Here is a 22,039-nt window from a genome sequence, read left to right on the forward strand (position 1 = left end):
AGAAACTTTTTTTTTTGCAAATAATCATCCATCCATCCATCCATCATCTTCCGCTTATCCGAGGTCGGGTCGCGGGGGCAACAGCCTAAGCAGGGAAACCCAGACTTCCCTCTCCCCAGCCACTTCGTCTAGCTCTTCCCGGGGGATCCCGAGGCGTTCCCAGGCCAGCCGGGAGACATAGTCTTCCCAACGTGTCCTGGGTATTCCCCGTGGCCTCCTACGGGTTGGACGTGCCCTAAACACCTCCCTAGGGAGGCGTTCGGGTGGCATCCTGACCAGATGCCCGAACCACCTCATCTGGCTCCTCTCGATGTGAAGGAGCAGCGGCTTTACTTTGAGTCCCTCCCGGATGACAGAGCTTCTCACCCTATCTCTAAGGGAGAGCCCCGCCACACGGCGGAGGAAACTCATTTCGGCCGCATGTACCCGTGATCTTATCCTTTCGGTCATGACCCAAAGCTCATGACCATAGGTGAGGATGGGAACGTAGATCGACCGGTAAATTGAGAGCTTTGCCTTCCGGCTCAGCTCCTTCTTCACCACAACGGATCGGTACAACGTCCGCATTACTGAAGACGCCGCACCGATCCGCCTGTCGATCTCACGATCCACTCTTCCCTAGGTACTTGAACTCCTCCACTTGGGGTAGGTTCTCCTCCCCAACCCGGAGATGGCACTCCACCCTTTTCCGGGCGAGAACCATGGACAAATAATCATTACCTTAAAATTTAATGGCAGCAACACATTGCAAAAAAGTTGGCAGAGGGGCATTTTTACCACTGTGTTACATGGCCTTTCCTTTTAGCAACACTTTGAGAACTGGGGAGACCAATTTTTGAAGCTTTCCAGGTGGAATTATTTCTCATTCTTGCTTGATGTACAGCTTAAGTTGTTCAACAGTCTGTGGTCTCCGTTGTGGTATTTTACGCTTCATAACATGCCACACATTTTGAATGGGAGACAGGTCTGGAAGACAGGCAGGCCAGTCAAGTACTTGCTCTCTTTTACTATGAAACCACGCTGTTGTAACACGTGGCTTGGCATTGTCTCGCTGAAATAAGCAGGGACGTCCATGATAATGTTGGTTGTATGGCAACATATGTTGCTCCAAAACCTGTATGTACCTTTCAGCATTAATGGTGCCTTCACAGATGTGTAAGTTACTCATGCCTTGGGCACTAATACACCACCATACCATCACAGATGCTGGCTTTTGAACTTTGCGCCTATAACAATCTGGATGGTTCTTTTCCTCTTTGGTCCGGAGGACATGACGTCCACAGTTTCCGAAAACAATTTGAAATGTGGACTTGTCAGACCACAGAACACTTTTACGCTTTGCATCAGTCCATCTAAGAAGAGCTAAGGCCCAACGAAGTCGGCAGCGTTTCTGGGTGTTGTTGATAAATGGCTTTGGCTCTGCATAGTAGAGTTTTAACTTGCACTTAAAATATGTAGCGACAAACCGTAGTTACTGACAGTGGTTTTCTGAAGTGTTCCTGAGCCCATGTGGTGATATTCTTTGCACACAGATGTTGCTTTTTGATGCAGTATCGCCTGAGGGATCGAAGGTCTGTAATATCATCGTTTACATGCTGTGATTTCTCCAGATTCTCTGAACCTTTTGATGATATTACGAACCGTAGATGGTGAAATCCCTAAGTTCCTTGCAATAGCTCGTTGAGAAATGTTGTTGATAATTTGTTCGACAATTTGCTCGAGCATTTGTTCACAAAGTGGTTACCCTCACCCCATCTTTGTTTGTGAATGACTGAGCATTTCATGGAAGCTGCTTTTACCCCCAAACATGGCACCCACCTGTTCCCAATTAGCCTGTTCACCTGTGGGATGTTCCAAATAAGTGTTTGATGAGCATTCCTCGACTTTCTCAGTCTTTTTTGCCACTCATGCCAGCTTTTTTGAAACATGTTGCAGGCATCAAATTCCAAATGAGCTAATATTTGCAAAAAATAAAGTTTTGCAGTTGGAACGTTAAGTATCTTGTCTTTACAGTCTATTCAATTGAATATAGGTTGAAAAGGATTTGCAAATCGTTGTATTCTGTTTTTATTTATGATTTACACAACGTGCCAACTTCACTGGTTTTGGGGTTTGTACTAACAGAAATTTCTTTGTGTGTCACGATACATTGCGATTCAGATGCTTACCTCGTTTCCAGGTTTCCGTAATGTGTCTTTGGGGTTGGGGAAATGTTGTAGTTGCACCTCCTCGCTGCATATGTGTGTGTCATCTGTAGGGATGGGAATCGACAGGATTTTCATGATTCTGTTTGCATTTTTGATTAGACTTAACGATTTGGTAATTCAACAATTCCCTTTTCGATTCTCACTTTGATAAAAGGATAATAAGCAGTTTGATTGGAATCAACTTTGTTTAGTTTAGATGTGGATGTAAAAACACAACTTTGAGGCCTTAAGAGGCCTACAGCCTCGTTAAAGTGCAAGGGTCTGACATTTCCCCAGTAAAAAAATATTTTGAAAATAATTGTGATATAATAATAAAAATAATACTCGACTGTAAAAATAAACAAAATGTTAAATAAAATGAGTTATTTTAAAATGAAGATGTGAGCTAGAGTAAAACTAAAGTACCAATGATTGTCACACACACAGTAGGTGTGGCGAAATTTGTCCTCTGCATTTGACCCATCCCCTTATTCACCCCCTGGGAGGTGAGGGGAGCAGTACTTAAAAGTTTATAAAACTATGTCCCCCAATGACAAGTCAAGTCCAGTAGATCTGGGACTATAAATATAACTATAACTATGAACATTGACCATCATGTTGCAAAAATGTAAGAATATCGTTTTTTTCAGGAAGGATACAATATCTTTCTGACTAATTACAGCTTCACCACTGTGTAGAAAACCTCTCAGACAGGGAGGAGGTGTGCACCCTTTGAGCCAGTCAGATGCTGTCTCGTCATGTATTGCGTGAGAAGTTTGAATGGGATGTTTACTGTTTTTACAATGATGTGCTAACATGATAGGCAGTGTTAACTATTTGGTTACCTGAAGTATTGCCGACGTTGCTGTTGCTGCTGGTGTACTTTCACGTTCAGCTTGAAGGGGATTGGAAAGTTGTCATTCATTCAAAGTTATCACATCATGTGTGCTGGTATGTTTCTGGTAGCGTTTCCTCCCTTTAAAGAAAATTCCATTGTGCTGCTGCAAGTCACATTATAAAAATGTATAAGGAATAGTTACCAAAACTGGCAAATCTTTAATAATAAAAAAATGATAAAAGTTACGATCAAACATGTTTATTTTAAAGCAGGCAGAGGCAAACTGCTGATTAAAACAAAGTATTATTTTAACAGTGAAAATATCAGCAATAAAAACAAACACCTCATCTGAATGGAGCTTCCTCAAAAAAAACAGAGCATTTAATGATGAGGATGAAGCTGAACACAGTGTTTAGCTGGCGTACTTTGGCTAAAGAGTTAAAGCTATGTTTCACCCAACTGCATCTCACTGTTGTTAGCTCACTATCAAACTAAAATCACAGACTCCTTCCTACCGATGAAATAAATGCCTCCGCTTTAAATGTTCCCCACATGACAGATGTACTCCTATGAAAAGCAAGGACTCTTGCGTATTGAGCAAGTTATTTGTGTTTTTGATGTGTTTAGGGTAAAGTTTCCATAATTTTCATATTTTTGCTGGTGTTCATTGGTCATTTTGATTTCGGAAAAAGACAAGCGATGACGTCCCCGACTGTTATTGACAAATTAATTTGTCTGCAACAAATTGTATTAGACATTGTTGATGAATTGTTGCACCCCTAATGTAAATTGTCCTTTGGCATGAATGTGAGTGCAAACGCCTGCTTGTATATATGTCCTGTAATCAGCTGATGAACTGTCAGGGGTGTACCTCATTGGTTAACCACCACCACCCACTACAGTCGACTGAGATCAACTCCAGCCAACAAATGACCCTAAACAAGATAAGTGGTATCGCAAATTAATGAAAATAAATGTATATTGGAAACACAAAGTAGCTAAAGGATAATACATTCTAAGTAACAGTCAGGTTGTTGGTCGAGGACATCAAGTTGACTTCTTTGAGAGTTTTGATCAAACGACCACTGTTTTACAACACAAAAAGTATGCAGTCGGCAATTCCCTGCCTAACCGTTTATTAAAAAATTATGAAATGTTCAAAACACCTAAAAGAGTTGATAAGAAGGTGAATGTTTTTGATGTGACTTTTTTGCGTATTCAGCTTGTTCTCCACTGTTTAGGTGGTGGTTCTGGTAGCAGCGGTTCGACGAGTGCAAATGGAGCTGCAGATGGACATGGTTTGGATGCCGAGAGGCCTTTAGATGGTCACAGTGTGATCGGAGGCTCCATGAACAACATCCAGTTGAAGACTCTTCAGGGTGAACTGTCTGAGGTCATCCTGACGTTCAGTTCCATAAACGACACCCTTAAGGGTTTAGAACACACTGTTCACAAACATGGCAGCGTCATCACCGACCTGGGTGAGCTCATTTTCATCATTGTCTTCAATCTCTGGTTTTCCTTCTCCGTTAAGTCATGCAGCTTGATCATTTTTCCCCTGACAGGAAACACCAAGGATAAGATTATTTCTGAACTGGACAAAATCCAACAGGAGGTGACAGAACACATCGAGGACAATCGGGACCGGTTGAATGGGATGAACAGGGATGTCCGACGTTTTGAGAGCACCTTGCTAGTGGAGATGGGAGACTGCAAGAGATCAAGTGATGGGCTCGAGAAGAGGCTATCCAAACTTGAAGGTGTCTGTGGAAGGATGGACGGAGTCTATGACTCAATCCACAAGATCAAGGAAGGTGTGAACTTTACTGCAATGCTATAGTCATTGTGTTATAGTCATTCTGAACTAACTAGTACAAATAGTTGTGACTATCCATTCTCTCTCCCCTCTTAAGGCACTGGCTTTATTGCTATATTAATTGTAATCAACAATCATCATCGATATGTATTTCCCTAAGAACGGTAATTTTTTTGTGGTGGCAGGGGTATGCCCGAAACATAAAAATTGCGTAAATGTATAATTTTCATTATTAGCTATAATGCATGTATTTTAAAAAAAATAAAAAAGTTAAACAATTTTGTACATTTAACTTTTCAGCCAAAGTATGCTAGCTAAACTTTTGTCATGATAGTGATGACTGTGATCATTTTGGTCACAATAATAGTGATGTAAAATTCTCATATTGGTACATCACTATTCTGTATTGTGACACACATCATTTCAAAGGACACTATTTACCTTTGCAAATACAACCACTTTGAAGCGTCTTCTGCAGGCTAATCTTCAGGACATTTACACAATAGTAATTAGACCTTAACCAATATTTCCAAATGACTCATACTGTAATTAATTACTGTTACTATAAAAGACAGTAGAGAAGAACCAAGACAACAATTCCCTCTTTTTTGCCATGATGGTCTGTTGGCTTGATCGAACTCATATTGACTTAGTAAAATGTGTCAATATGGGAAAAATAAGGCCACACACACTGAGGCGTTGAGAAGTGACTAGAAAAGTAAAACGTTAGTTGAAGTCTGCGCCTCTGTTACAATGATGAGCCCTGATTTTTGCATGGCAGGCATGTAAAATGAATGACTGATTGGAGCATTCGTACACAGACATGGTTTGCACACAGAGGAATATTAGGCTCGATTTGCAAGTTTGGAAATTCAATAAGTTCACAAATAGCGAGCTTCGTAAAGACAAATCTTTTTGTTATTATTATTTCTTTGTTTCAACACTTCTTTTTTTGTTACATGACAGAATTTTGCTCTACACTAAAAATATATACAGTTGTGGTCAAAAGTTTACATACACTTGTAAAGAACATAATGTCATGGCTGTCTTGAGTTTCCAATAATTTCTACAACTCTTGTTTTTCTGTGATAAAGTGATTGGAGCACAAACGTGTTGGTCACAAGAAACATTCATGAAGTTTGGTTCTTCTATGAATTTATTATGGGTCTACTGAAATTGTGACCAATTCTGTGTCAAAAGTATACATACAGCAATGTTAATATTTTGTTATATGTCCCTTGGCAAGTTTCACTGCAATAAGCCGCTTTTGGTAGCCATCTACAAGCTTCTGGTTGAATTTTTGACCACTCCTCTTGACAAAATTGGTGCAGTTCAACTAAATTTGTTGGTTTTCTGACCTGGACTTGTTTCTTCAGCATTGTCCACATGTTCTCAATGGGGTTTAAGTCAGAACTTTGGGAAAGCCATTCTAAAACCTTAATTGTAGCCTAATTTAGCCATTCTTTTACCACTTTTGACGTGTGTTTTGGGTCATTGTCCTGTTGGAACACCCAACTGCGCCCAAGACCCCACCTCCGGGCTGATGATTTTAGGTTGTCCTGTATAATTTGGAGGTAATCCTCCTTTTTTATTGTCCCATTTACTCTCTGTAAAGCACAAGTTTCATTGGCAGCAAAACAGGCCCAGAGCATATTACTACCACCACCATGCTTGAGTGTTCCTGGGATTAAGGGGCTCACCTGTTCTCCTCCAAACATATTGCTCGGTATTGTGGCCAAACAGCTAATTTTGTGTTTGATCTGACCACAGAACTTTCCTCCAGAAGGTCTTATCTTTGTCCATATGATCAGCAGCAAACTTTAGACGAGCTTTAAGGTGTCACTTCTGGAGCAATGGTTTTCTTCTTGCATAATAGCCTCTCAGTCCATGGCGATGCAAAACACGCTTGACTGTGGACATTGACACCTGTGTTCCAGCAGCTTCCAATTCATTGTGGACCTGCTTTTTGGTGGTTCTCGGTTGACTCTTGATCATCCTGACCAATTTTCCCTCAACAGCAGGTGATAGATTGCATTTTCTTCCTGATTGTGGCAGTGACAAAACTGTGCCATGCACTTTATACTTACGAACAAGGGTCTGCACAGTTGCTCTTGGGACTTTAAGCTGCTTTGAAATGGCTCCAAGTGACTTTCCTGACTTGTTCATGTCAATGATTCGTTTTTTCAGATCTGTGCTGAGTTCCTTTGACATTCCCATTGTCGCGTTTGTAACCGAGTCTAATGACTGCATTACATGAGCCCTATTTAAATGGGTTCAGAGAAGTCAACAGGTGTCGTCAATCATAATCACTCACATGAAGTTAAGAGGCCGTGCCATGTAGCTAATTTGATTTGATTGTAACATTTTTACATCACCAAAATTGATAATGTATGTTGCTGTTTGACCCAGCAGATTTGGTCACATTTTCAGTAGACCCATAATAAATTCATAAAAGAACCACACTTAATGAACGTTGTTTGTGACAAACAAGTATGTGCTCCAATCACTCTATCACAAAAAAATAAGAGTTGTAAAAATTATTAGAAACTTAAGACCGCCATGACATTAAGGTTTTTACAAGTGTATGTACATTTTTGACCACGACTGTATGTTTGTTTTATTACTAAATGTAACCCAAGATGCACTTTTTACATCTCTGATGCAATAACACTATTTGTCTGCCCACCCTGAATGACGGAATTTAGTTTGGCAGATAGGTAAATAGTCCTCTAAATTAGAGTTGAAAAACTTCCAACTTGAGGTTGTTTATTGATAATGTACGGAAAAGGCCAAAAGTTTGGACCGACCTTCCCATTCACAACACCTTTTTTTGTTAAGTACATAACTCCACATGTTCATTCATAGCTTTGATGCCTTCAGTGACAATCTACAATGTCAATAGTACTGAACATAAAGAAAACAAATTGAATAAGAAGGTGTGTCCAAACATTTGGCCTGTACTGTATGTAATTAATAATTCTATACATTCATAGGATTAACAAACCTCGCCAACTTAATTCTGACATTAGCTACTGGAAAAGCTGCAAGTATTATTCCTCTACCACTAAAACTATCTCTGAATGAAAACAAAACAGGGCAAAAACAAGTGTTTATGACAATGAATGTTGTCTTACCTTTGCTGTTTTATCTACATAATTTTGTTTCATACAAATTAAATTATGCTTTTCTTAAGTCCACAATAAATTTCCTTATGATAGTTATATATAATCCGGGTTTCCCATTAAGAGCCTAAATAAAACGACGACTAAAATATTCTGTTTTAGATAATCCACACTAATTTAGTTACTTTCTGAAATGTCACTTAATTGCAGATTAATATTAATTAGTTCCATATTACAGAGATTTAGACTAAGGGAATCAACAACAACTAAGATCATGTTTTAGAAGCCGAAATAAATTAAGGATGCATGGAAGAAAATGTCCAATCAGTACAACTGAATGGGCTGAATGGTTAATATGTTGGCTGCAAATTCAGGCGGTCAAGGGTTTCAAACTCTGCTTCCATCAACTATGCCAGTTAATCCAGAAAGTTGTTTTTTGTATTCTATTAACAACATCGAGGGACCTGATGTGATCCTTTCTCAGTTTACATATTGCTTTGCAGACTTTGTTCACTATTTTACAGACTGATGACTCACTCACGGCTCATAAATTAATTGTGTCACCATTTAGGGTTCCACTTGCCAAAAAGATGGCCGAGGTCTTCAGTGATATCCTACTTAGTCCGACTTCACCTCGGTATTTTGGTTTACAATAGAGACATTTCTGGGGTATTTATTTTGTTAAACCATTTTGTTTCCCAATGTAAAAGAGCAGTAAATGAATTATTATACTTACAATTAATTCTGGCCCTCTGATTTTCCTTGATATCTTGTGTTATTTTGTCCGAAAGTTTGTGAGATGGTCTTAAATTAAAGTATATGGTTTTAAAATGTCTTAAACTTGACTTGTTGAAGCCTGCAGAGACCCTCATTATAATTTACTTCATAATTTTATACCAAAAGCCTCCATGTAGACCAGGGCGATTCACTACATAATGAAGAGGGCCGCACATTCAAGAGCCCAAGATCTCAGGGGCCTGACATCAAAATGTGGATGTTTCTTTAAAAAGTGCCTCCACAGGTTATATTCCTTTGAGTCTGTGTTTAGTTATTTACAAAATCAACAAATCAGCTTTCACACTGCACTGTCAATAAATTCATTATTCTGCACGTGCTACTCTTTTCCAGCATGTGTAGCTAGACAGATAGTTAACAGCATGAAGAAACAAAAGCTAAATCTAGTTGATGATTGAAGTTCCTTTTTTTAAATTGTTCTTTTCTTCGTCAGTTTAATTTTTTCTTACGTCTTCCTTTATTTAGGTTTCCAAGACTGAAATAATAAACATTACAAAAGTAAAACGTCTATTGGGTATTTTACATAAATGTCCATTGTGTATGTTACATAAATAAAATAGAAACACACAGCAAAAATTGCACACGTGGTTTAACACGTGCATGAGTGAGCCTAATGTATAGCTTTATCGCCCTCTGCTAGTCAAATTTAGTGCTACATACATTTAACCAGTTTTGATCGCCAAAGTCAAACAGCCAAAAACAACATGACCACGAACACTAAAGACATTACAAAGTCCGCAAGTTTAATACATTCATACTTTGTTGTCCAGTCGCGGTTAAGAGACCGATTTTCGCGATTTATTTAGATTTTATTCAGGGTTGATAGTGCCATCTTCTTTTACACACCCACTCTTGCTTCATTGTGACACATATGCTTCACCGTTGCCCCTGTAGGGTGGCTGGAGTACTGCATACATGATAGCCCTGTTTTGGACGGTTTCTTCAGGTCTATTTGGGTGTTGTTCGGCGTGCCAAATTAAAGGCCTACTGAAATGAGATTTTCTTATTCAAACGGGGATAGCAGGTCCATTCTATGTGCCATACTTGATCATTTCGCGATATTGCCATATTTTTTCTGAAAGGATTTAGTAGAGAACATCAAAGATAAAGTTTGCAACTTTTGGTCGCTAATAAAAAAGCCTTGCCTGTACCGGAAGTAGCAGACGATGTGCACGTGACATCACCGGTGTGAGGGGTCCTCACATCCTCGCATTGTTTCTAATGTGAGGCACCAGCATAAGAGCAATTCGGACTGAGAAAGCGACAATTTCTCCATTAATTTGAGCGAGGATGAAAGATTCGTGGATGAGGAAAGCTAGAGTGAGGCACTAAAAATTTAAAAAATTAAAAGTGACTGCTCCGTTTCAGATGTAATTAGACACATTTACTCGGATAATTGTGGAAAATCCCTTATCTGCTTATTGTGTTAATAGTATTTTAGTGAGATCACTGTCATACCTGAAAGTCGGATGGCTGCAGTGAACGCCAGTGTCTCTCAGAGAAGCCAATGGAGGAGCCAAGATCTTAGCTGCCTTTTTGACAGCTACAGGAGGAGGTCCCATAATCCACTGAAGTCTCCAGTAAGAGCCGACTTAATATCACAATTTTCTTATAAAAAAAACTTGCTGGTTGACGTAGAGAAACATGTTCACTTGAACGTTCTGTGTTAAAGCTTCACAACAAACAAAGAAACACCAGCTGTGTTTCGGCCCTCTCAACGGCAGCTGCAATTCACCAGTTTCCACCAACAGCATTCTTATTTGACGTCTCCATTATTAATTGAACAAATTGCAAAAGATTCAGCAACACAGATGTCCAAATTACTGTGTAATTTTGCAATGAAAAGAGACGACTTTTAGCCGTAAGTGATGCTGGGCTAATATGTCCCCGCCAACCAATAACGTCACAAACACACGTCATCATACACGTCATCATTCCGCGACGTTTTCAACAAGAAACTCCGCGGGAAATTTAAAATTGTAATATAGTAAACTAAACCGGCCGTATTGGCATGTGTTGCAATGTCAAAATTTCATCATTGATATATAAACTATCAGACTGCGTGGTCGGTAGTAGTGGGTTTCAGTAGGCCTTTAAAAGCTTTAGCAGGCCGCCAGTCGAATAGCCCTAGTGTAGACCTTTACAATTTACATTAACCAGACAAATGTGTTTATTTTGATTTTTCAACTTACTGTCCTCTTTTTCTGTTGTGATTTCCAGGACTAAACCAACATGTATCTAGTTTATGGACCTGTGTTTCGGGTCTAAACAACTCAATAATTCAACACGGAGGTATTCTGGACTTTGTTCAGAAGAACCAGGATGATGTCCAGATCCGATTGAAGAACCTCAACTTCAGCTTAAATGGCATATTGAAAGACTTGCAGAGCTTTTCTGACAATGGACTCACAGGTAAGAGTCTCTTTTCTACCTTTTAAAGTCAATTTTGTGTCCAACAAGGATCAATAAAGTACAGCCTACCAAATAATCAATAGGAGTAGGAAATGCAGACTTGTTGAAAACTGCAGATACTATTTTATCTTTGTGAAAACATTGGACACAGTGTGTTGTCAAGCTTATGAGATGCGATGCAAGTGTAAGCCACTGTGACACTATTGTTCTTTTTTTTTATTTTTTAGAAATGTCTATTGATAATGTCAATGAGGGATTTTTAATCACTGCTAGGCTGAAATTATAACTAATATTGATACTGTTGTTGATAATATTCGTTTTTGTTTCACTACTTTTGGTTTGTTCTGTGTCATGTTTGTGTCTCCTCTCAACTGCTCTGTTTATTGCAGTTCTGAGTGTTGCTGGGTCAGGTTTGGTTTTGGAATTGGATTGCATTGTTATGGTGGAAGAGGGGTTAGTGCGTCTGCCTCACAACACGTAGGTCCTGCAGTCCTGGGTTCAATCCCAGGCTCGGGATCTTTTTGTGTGGAGTTTGCATGGAGGAAGCCGGGTACTCGTCCAGGGTGTACGCCGCCTTCCACCCGATTGTAGCTGAGATAGGCGCCAGCGCCCCCCGCGACCCCAAAAGGGAATAAGCGGTAGGAAATGGATGGATGGATGTTATGGTATTGCTGTGTAGTGGTTTGTTGGATTGATTAAAAAAATATATATATATATATTAATATAAAATAAAAAATCGTTTTTAAAAAAATGAGAATCGATTCTGAATCGCACAACTTATTCGATTCGATTCGTATTCGAATCTATTTTTTCCCACACCTAATATATATATATGTATGTATATATATATATATATATATATATATATATATATATATATATATATATATATATATATATATATATATATTTATTTATTTATATATATATACATATATATATAATATACATATACATATATATATATGTGTATATATATATATATATATATATATATATATATGTATATGTATATATATATATATATATATATATATATATATATATCCAAAAGGGTGTGTATATATATATATATATGTATATGTATATATATATAGCTAGAATTAACTGAAAGTCAAGTATTTCATATATATATGTATATATATATGAAATACTTGACTGTATATATATATATATATATATATATATATATATATATATATATATATATACACCCTTTTGGATTACTTGGATTTTTGCATATATTGGGCATAAAATGTGTTCTGATGTTCATCACAGTCGCAACAATAAACAAACACAGTCTGATTAAACTAATCCTGCACAAAAATATTGCGTTCTCGTTTTTTATTGTACACAACATGTACACATTGATTGTTCAGGGTGGAAAAAGTATGTGAACCCCTAAAATAATGACTTCTCTAAGTTATTTGGAGCCAGGAGTCAGTTATCCTGGAGTCCAACCAGTGTGATGAAATTGCAGATGTTGGTTAATGCTGCCCTGCCAAATAAAAACTAACCAGTTTTGAGTTTGCTGTTCTCAAGAAGTATTGCCTGATGTTAACAAAAGCGCTCTCTGAAAACCTACGATCAAGAATTGTTGACTTACATGAAGCTGGAAAACGTTACAAAAGTATCTCTAAAAGCTTTGACGTTCATGTCAAAATTAAGTTGTTTGGAAGAAACACACAACACTGCCTGTGGACGTAATAAAAGGCACAGCACACCAACATCAAAACCCTCATCCCAATGGTGAAATGTGGTGGAAAGGGCATCATGGTTTGGGGTTGCGTTGCTGTCTCAAGGCCTGGACGGATTGCTGTCATCAACAGAAAAAAAAATTCCCGATTGTATCAAAACATATTACAGGAAAACTTAAGACCATCTGTCTGCCAACAGAAGCTCTAGAGAGGAAGGTTGATGTAACCAAATGACCCAAAGTGTAAAATGTAAAGCAAAAACACAATGGCTTCAACATAAGAAAATACACCTTCTGAAGTGGCTCAGGCAGAGTCCTGACCTCAACTTAATTGAGATGCTGTGGCATGACCTCAAAAGAAGACATCCCTAGCATAATGCTGAATGGAAACAGTTTTGGAATTCTTTTTTTTTTTGTCATGAAAAAGGGAGTTTTTGGGGGTTGGTGCACTAATTGTAAGTGTATCTTGTGTTGATTTAATAAATAAAAAAATTTAATTAAATTAAAACAAAAATTAAATTAAATTAAATTAAAAAAAATTATTCTGCGGCCCGGTACCAATCGAGCCGCGTTTGGGGACCACTGGTCTAAAATACCTCTAGACCATTGTGCAGGTCTGATTTGCAACTACAGGAAACGTTTTGTTGAGGTTTTTGTTGCCAAGCTTGGGTCAACCAGTTATGAAATTCAAAGGTTCACATACTTTTTCCACCCTGCAAGGTGAATGTTTTTATGTTGTGTTCAATAAAAAATGAGAACATAATTTTTTTATGCAGTATTAGTTCAAGCAGACTGTGTTTGTTTATTGTTTTGACTTTGATGAAGATCAGAACAAATTTTATGTCCAATTTATACAGAAATCCAAGTAATCCCAAAGGGTTCACATAACTTCTTGCAACTATACATATATACAGTACATTATATATATATATATATATATGCAAAACTATGTATATAAATATGTATATATATATATATATATGTGTATATACATATATATGTATATATACATTATATATATAAATATGTATATATATATAAATGTGTGTATATATATATATATATATATATATATATTGTTATATATATATATATATATATATATATATATATATATATATTGTTATATGTAGGTGTGGGAAAAAATCACAAGACTACTTCATCTCTACAGATCTGTTTCATGAGGGGTTCCCTCAATCATCAGGAGATTTTAATGGAAGCATTCACATACAGTGGTTTATATAGAGCACAGAGTGGGTGGGTACAAGCAGGCGTAGGGTGTGGTGATTGGCTCATGTGTTACCTAGGAGGTGTTTCCGCCTGTGGCGGCATGTTGAAATGATTTCACTGCGCTTGTTGAGGGATGATAGCTCTGGATGATATATAATAAACAGTTTCTCTTTTAAGCATAAGTTGCATCTTTTATTACCACTGTTGTAAGGTGTGCTGGATGCAAGAATTTGCCATGTTATTGAATATTCAACATTATTGTCTTTGAGGTTCCAAATGTGTTTGCTGAGTTCGGTAGAATTCTGCAAAGTCTGGTTTCTAAAGGAGGCGTTGTGATTATTCCATCTTGTTTTGAACGCTCCTTCGGTTAATCCTACGTACGTGTCGGATGTGTTAATGTCCTTGCGTATTACCTTTGCTTGGTAAACGACTGATGTCTGTAAGCACCTTCCGTTGAGAGGGCAATCAGGTTTCTTGCGACAGTTACATTCATTATTGGTTTCAGAGTCGTTTAGTCTGGGGGTAGGCAGTCCTTTTGCAATTGCTTTGTTGTGGTTTGAAATGATTTGTTGCATGTTATTCATACAGCTGTAGCTCAATTTAATGTTGTTCTTGTTGAATATTTTTCTTAGGGTGTTGCCTTTGGGGAAGTGTTTGTCGATCAGAGTGAGGAACTTGCGGCCGATGTTGGTTGAGACGTCTTTGCTGAATGGCGGATTGTACCAGATGATGTTGTTTCGTTTTCTGCTCTTTTTTGGTTGGTTTCCTGGGGTGGGTTCATAGGTGAGGGTGAAGTTTTATCCGCTTTCATCAAGTGCTTTCTGGTACGGGGGGGTTGCTTGGTCGAATTCAGCTTTGCTGGATGACAGCATCGATAGCCTTTTATTAATTCCGGTAGGTATTCTTTTCGTGGTGGTGGGTGGGTGGTTGCTGTCGTGGTGCACGTATTGGAGTGTTGTGTTGGGTTTCGTGAATGGTTGGTAGCTGTTATTTCTCAGGTTGAAAGTGACGTCGAGGAAGTTGACGGTTTGCTTGTTGGCTTCAATCGTGATCCGTAGGCTAAGAAAACGGCCTACGGATCACGATTGAACCACGACAGCAACCACCCACCCACCACCACGAAAAGAATACCTACCGGAATTAATAAAAGGCTATCGATGCTGTCATCCAGCAAAGCTGAATTCGACCAAGCAACCCCCCCGTACCAGAAAGCACTTGATGAAAGCGGATACAACTTCACCCTCACCTATGAACCCACCCCAGGAAACCAACCAAAAAAGAGCAGAAAACGAAACAACATCATCTGGTACAATCCGCCATTCAGCAAAGACGTCTCAACCAACATCGGCCGCAAGTTCCTCACTCTGATCGACAAACACTTCCCCAAAGGCAACACCCTAAGAAAAATATTCAACAAGAACAACATTAAATTGAGCTACAGCTGTATGAATAACATGCAACAAATCATTTCAAACCACAACAAAGCAATTGCAAAAGGACTGCCTACCCCCAGACTAAACGACTCTGAAACCAATAATGAATGTAACTGTCGCAAGAAACCTGATTGCCCTCTCATTGGAAGGTGCTTACAGACATCAGTCGTTTACCAAGCAAAGGTAATACGCAAGGACATTAACACATCCGACACGTACGTAGGATTAACCGAAGGAGCGTTCAAAACAAGATGGAATAATCACAACGCCTCCTTTAGAAACCAGACTTTGCAGAATTCTACCGAACTCAGCAAACACATTTGGAACCTCAAAGACAATAATGTTGAATATTCAATAACATGGCAAATTCTTGCATCCAGCACACCTTACAACAGTGGTAATAAAAGATGCAACTTATGCTTAAAAGAGAAACTGTTTATTATATATCATCCAGAGCTATCATCCCTCAACAAGCGCAGTGAAATCATTTCAACATGCCGCCACAGGGGGAAACACCTCCTAGGTAACACATGAGCCAATCACCACACCCTACGCCTGCTTGTACCCACCCACTCTGTGCTCTATATAAACCACTGTATGTGAATGCTTCCATTAAAATCTCCTGATGATTGAGGGAACCCCTCATGAAACAGATCTGTAGAGATGAAGTAGTCTTGTGATTTTTTCCCACACCTACATATTGCGCTCTACCACGGTATCGAGCACTATTCTCCGGATAATCCAATCAAGACATATATATTGTTATATATATATATATATATATAGTGGGGCAAAAAAGTAATTAGTCAGCCACCGATTGACAAAGGTCTGTAATTTTAATCATAGGTACACTTCAACTGTGAGGGACAGAATGTGGAAAAAAAATTCAGGAATTCACATTGTAGGAATTTTAAAGAATTTATTTGTAAATTATGGTGGAAAAAAAGGATTTGGTCAACCATTCAAAGCTCTCACTGATGGAAGGAGGTTTTGGCTCAAAATCTCACGATACATGGCCCCATTCATTCTTTCCTTAACATGGATCAATCGTCCTGTCCCCTTAGCAGAAAAAAATTCCCAAAGCATGATGTTTCCACCCCCATGCTTCACAGTAGGTGTGGTGTTCTTGGGATGCAACTCAGTATTCTTTTTCCTCCAAACACGACAAGTTGAGTTTATACCAAAAAGTTCTATTTTGGTTTCATTTGACCACATGAAATTCTCCCAATCCTCTGCTGTATCATCCATGTATCCATTTTGGTATAAACTCAACTCGTCGTGTTTGGAGGAAGAAGAATGCTAAGTTGCATCCCAAGAACACCATACCTACTGTGAAGCATGAGGGTGGAAACATCAAATTAAAATGATCACACGCTTTCTCTTTTTTTTGTTCCATTTAGATTGAGTGTGGCGATGAAAACCGATGTCAATCGCATTTCACAATGCATCGATGCTTCAGTATCGTTCTAGCCATCACAAATGCACATATTTTCCGTTGTTGTAGAATCAATTATCCTGCCATTATCAATACCACCTACTTTTTGTGCAAGCTTTTCTCTGACAACACACAGGTGGACGAAAAGCTAGAAAGACTATGAGCAGATGAGCAGTCAATCAGTGGGTTGACACCGGCATGCAGACAATAAATCACACTGAAGTCAAATTTACAGTTTCGTGTTCCAGCAACCTAACGTACATGTGGGTTTTTTGATTGGGGTGGGAACAGTTGTACACAGACAACATGCAAACATTCTGTGAGAGCATCTTGCTGTGAAGCAATTGTGCTAACCACTTCCCCACCGTGCCGCCCCCTGGTTAACCAGTGTCAAACATATGGAATTTGATGGCCAGCTGTTAGAGCTATGACGCATTCAGCTAATTGAAAACAACATCCGTGACGCGTCACGTCGTCATCTTGTGATGGATGTCATGCTGTTCTGACTTACCACGTCAAACGGAACTAAGATAGCTGTAAATTGCTGTGCTCTGGGGAAAGGCCATCGCCAACGACTAGCTTTTTGGGGGGTAGCCTGTTAAGTCAGGGGTGCCCAAACTGCTTTAAATGTAACTTAGCTATTGGGTTTAAAGCGCTTTAAGTCACTAGAGAAAAGCGCTATATACATATATTTACCAGTTCACAAACTACGGATCTGGCCCGCCAGCGGCCGTGAGTAGTCCCAAGTTAAAAAAAAAATTTATTTTATTTTTTTAAATGATATTTTTGTTCATATTCTGTCCTTTTCAATCCATTTTGTACTGCTTGGTACTCTAGGTGTCTCCAAGTCGAGCAGGCAAATCATATTGTCTAAAAATGCATTTTCCCATCGATAACGTGACATCATCTGTTCGCGCCGCTGTGTCGGGCAAGCGTGCGCTAAGTGCACGATCTTTCAGTCAATTAGTGAGCGAATAATATATATATCCATCCATCCATCCATTTTCTACCGCTTATTCCCTTTCGGGGTCGCGGGGGGCGCTGGCGCCTATCTCAGCTACAATCGGGCGGAAGGCAGGGTACACCCTGGACAAGTCGCCACCTCATCGCAGAGAATATATATATATATATATATATATATATATATATATATATATATATATATATATATGAAGTAAGCGGGGGCATCACCTTGCAGATGACGGAGAGTCAGTAAAGGGTGCGTAGGATGAAGGTGATGTGCTCATACTTCAGCACCCTCATCGGAACCTGGCAGCGCTGTTCTGAACATACTTGAGCTTTTGGAGGCTCCTGCCAGGGATCCCGATGAGGAGTGCGTTACAGTAATCCAACCCGGAGGAGCCAAAGGCATGGACAAGCTTATCTATAGCTGGAAGGGAGAGGATGGGGCAGAGTTTAAAGATGTTATGGAGGTGAAAGAAGAAGGTGTTGCAGATGTAGGTGACATGGTTGTCAAAGGACTGGTGGGAATCAAACTTGACCCCACGGTTGGTAAGGGAGATAGGGGGCCAAAAAATGAAATTAAGGCTATGTGGGAGAAACTGAGTTTTTGAGGAGTACCGGTTTGGATGGTTTCTGTTTTTGAATTTTTCAGCTGCAGGATGTTTTGACTCATCCATGCGTTCATCTCCTCCAGACAGGAGCTGAAACGAGCAACGGTGGCAGAGGGGGAGACCTTAACGTAGAGTTGTGTGTCGTCAGCAGACATGGAAATTAATTCCACTGCTATGCTGACGACACACTGGAGAGGAAGCATGTAGACGGTAAAAAGGGTTGGGCCAAGCACGGAGCCCTGGGGGACCCCACTGGGCTCCATGTGTGGGGGCAAGATTTAGCATTCACCAGGACCACGTGCTCGGTCTTGTCAGGTATGCAGGAATGGAACCAGTGAAGGGCAGTGTCAGAGTGGCTGATGAAGTGCTGCAAACGGTGGAGGAGAATGTTGTGGTCAATTGTCTCAAACTCAGCAGATAGGTCGAGAATAATGAGGAGGAATGTGGAACTAGAGTCAGAGGCCATCAGCAGATCACTGGTGTATATAATGACAAATGTTTCTGTGCTGTGGGAGGGGCGGAAACTAAATTGGAATTTTTCATAAAGGTGATTTGATTTGAGGTAGTATTGAAGCTGGATGGAGACAACCTTTCCTCAGAATTTGGAAATGAATGGGAGATTTTTGACGGAGGGATTGGGTTTAAGGTTGTCTTTTTTAAGCAGGTTTTTTAATTATAGCTGAGAAAGAATAGTATTTTTGTTATGAAGTTGCTGAGATATCTTTAATGGGACTATGTGTTTGTATTATACATTTTGGAGGTGAAAAATTCAAGGAAGTTGTTGCAGTTAGTGTCTGTATGAGTGTACTATGATGTGATGTGAGGTTTGAGACTGGGACTTACTGTAGAGAAGATCTGCTTGGAGTTACCTGGGTTTTTGTTGATGATTGTGGTATAGTGTTCTGATCTGGGTACGGAAAGGGCTTTTGTGTAAGACCTTTGATGTTCCCAGTAGGCTAACTTATGCCCCGTCAGGCTGGGTCTTATGCTGGCTCACTCCAGGACATTGCCAGACCTTTTCATTTGCCTCAGCTCTTCCATGTACCACGGGGCAGATCAGGAGAAGGAAACCGTTTTTTCTGTACGTTTTTTCAATTGTACATTGAATTTAAGGATAGAGGATTGACTGTTATTGTAAAAATCCACAACGTTGTAGACTAAGAAGGATGTAAGTGGGAGAAGAAGCCAGAGATGATGACTGGAAAGGCGGAATCAATGTTCTTTAGGTTCCTGAAAGTTGTTTTGGTTTTGTGTAGGGAGATGGTAGGGGAAGTTTCATGATAACTGCCTGATGGTCAGATACACCAGTGTCATATACGTGGAAATCAATGACTGTGAGGGAGTCGGTAATAACTAGGTCCAGGTCATGGCCTTTAATGTGTGTGGAGACATTGACGTGTTGGGTGAGGTTGAGGTTAGAGATGTCCGATAATATCGGACTGTCGATATTATCAGCCGATAAATGCTTTAAAATGTAATATCGAAAATTATCGTTATCGGTTTCAAAATTATTGGTATTTGTTTCAAATATAAAATGTATGACTTTTAAAACGCCGCTGTGTACACGGACGTAGGGAGAAGTACAGAGCGCCATTAAACCTTAAAGTCACTGCCTTTGCATCCCGGCCCAGTCACAGAATATCTACAGCTTTTTACAGACACACAAGTGAATGCAAGTCATACTTGGTCAACAGCCATACAGGTCACACTGAGGGTGGCCGTATAAACAACGTTAACACTTTTACTAATATGCGCCACACTGGCAACCCACACCAAACAAGAATAACAAACACATTTTGGGAGAACATCCGCACCGTAAAACAACATAAACACAACAGAACAAATACCCAGAACCCCTTGCAGCATTAACTCTTCCGGGACGCTACAATATACACCCCCCGCTACCCCCTACGCACCCCCCGCCCCCACCTCAACCTCCTCATGCTCTCTCAAAGAGAGCATGTCCCAAATTCCAAGCTGCTGTTTTGAGGCATGTTTAAAAAAAATAATGCACTTTGTGACTTCAATCATAAATATGGCAGTGCCATGTTGGCATTTTTTTCCATAACTTGAGTTAATTTATTTTGGAAAACCTTGTTACATTGTTTAATGCATCCAACGGGGCATCACAACAAAATTAGGCATAATAATGTGTTAATTCCACAACTGTATATATCGGTATCGGTTGATATTGTTATCGGTAATTAAGAGTTGGACATTATCGAAATATCGGATATCGACAAAAAAGCCATTATCGGACATCTCTAGTTGAAGTAGTCCAATACTTCTTTAAAATAAATTCTAGTCGATCGTAGGGAGAGTCTATATTAATTTTACAATCACCAATAACCAAAATGTTTTATTAGGATAAACAGACCGAAATGAGGAAATTGTGTATATCTGTGATAATTGTTTTTTGGGGTTTTGGAGGACGGTAAATAAGAGTTACTGTTACATTAAGATGGTGGTTACATTTGAGTAATAGATTTTCAGAAGAACAGACATTTGAGGTAGACAGAAGGCTCAACTCAATGTCACTGTGGTGTAAAACAGTGAGGCCACCACCTCGACCAGTTGTATAGGTTTTGCTCAGGTAATTATACTCTGGGGGCAAGCCTCATTTAGCGCTGAATGAACTCCAAGGTGCTGCCACGTTCTCGTGAGGCACAAAATACCCAGTACCCTGTCACATTAAAATCAGCATGTCATTAACTTACAATAGTTATTTAAGTTTAGTTTATTTCAATGACCTGATAGCTCTCTTTTGTCCACTGTCTCGAGCGGCCAAATAGAGTCCTCTGTCGCGACTTGTTAGCAAAGTCTATCTTCACAAAGGTATTTTCCTCTGGTTTATTAGTAAAACGTCTAATAAATGTAAACTGATGAACCTGAATGATTAGTTCCAGTTTGGAAAAAGATGTCGATGTTGTGGTTGTCATCAATCTTTACAAGGGGTTAAATATCTAGTCAACAACAGCTGTCATTGCTCCTTCAGGAAACACTGCCTCTTAGTGTTTTGGAAGAGAATTGCATATCTACCCCTCATAGAAGAACTATAAATCAAACGCAAGCTATGTGACGTGAAAGTATATTCCAGCCTTAAATGTAGCTTAAATGTGAATCTTAGGTTTCTTAATGTAAAGCGCTTTGAGTCACTGGAGAAAAAGTGCTATAAAGATATAATTACCTTCACTCAAATGTGGAAATTTTATGGTAGAGCTTGGTATAGTGTCAACCAGTGTAAAAGCCACTCACAAGTGTCTTTATTCAAGTTAGGAACAAAGTTGTGGAGAGTTGCTCGTGCAGTCTTTTTTTAATAGACACTATTCCTTATGTTATTTTCCTCTTTCTTAATGTAACAAACTGAAGATTCATTGAGTTTAAAATGGCAGCTTGTGGATAGTCGCGTACAGCTAAGTTTCTGTTATTTAGCAAGCAATGAAGAGGTTCAGCTTTTCTCTGATACTCAGCAGCGTGCTCTGGAGCTTAGATTCCGTGCCAT

The 22,039-nt window shown here is 39.3% G+C and overlaps 1 protein-coding gene across 1 annotated transcript in view; it reads left to right on the forward strand.

The window, feature by feature from the left end:
- LOC133541084 (EMILIN-1-A-like) overlaps positions 1 to 22,039 on the forward strand; it is a 103,755-nt gene that overhangs the window by 71,955 nt on the left and 9,761 nt on the right. Inside the window, exons 8-10 of the mRNA XM_061884175.1 lie at positions 4,266 to 4,505; positions 4,590 to 4,838; positions 10,978 to 11,169. Coding sequence (XP_061740159.1) covers positions 4,266 to 4,505; positions 4,590 to 4,838; positions 10,978 to 11,169 — 681 coding nt within the window. The remainder of the gene's footprint in view (positions 1 to 4,265; positions 4,506 to 4,589; positions 4,839 to 10,977; positions 11,170 to 22,039) is intronic.

Source organism: Nerophis ophidion, linkage group LG02 (assembly GCF_033978795.1).
Source record: "Nerophis ophidion isolate RoL-2023_Sa linkage group LG02, RoL_Noph_v1.0, whole genome shotgun sequence".
Taxonomy (NCBI): Eukaryota; Metazoa; Chordata; class Actinopteri; order Syngnathiformes; family Syngnathidae; genus Nerophis; species Nerophis ophidion.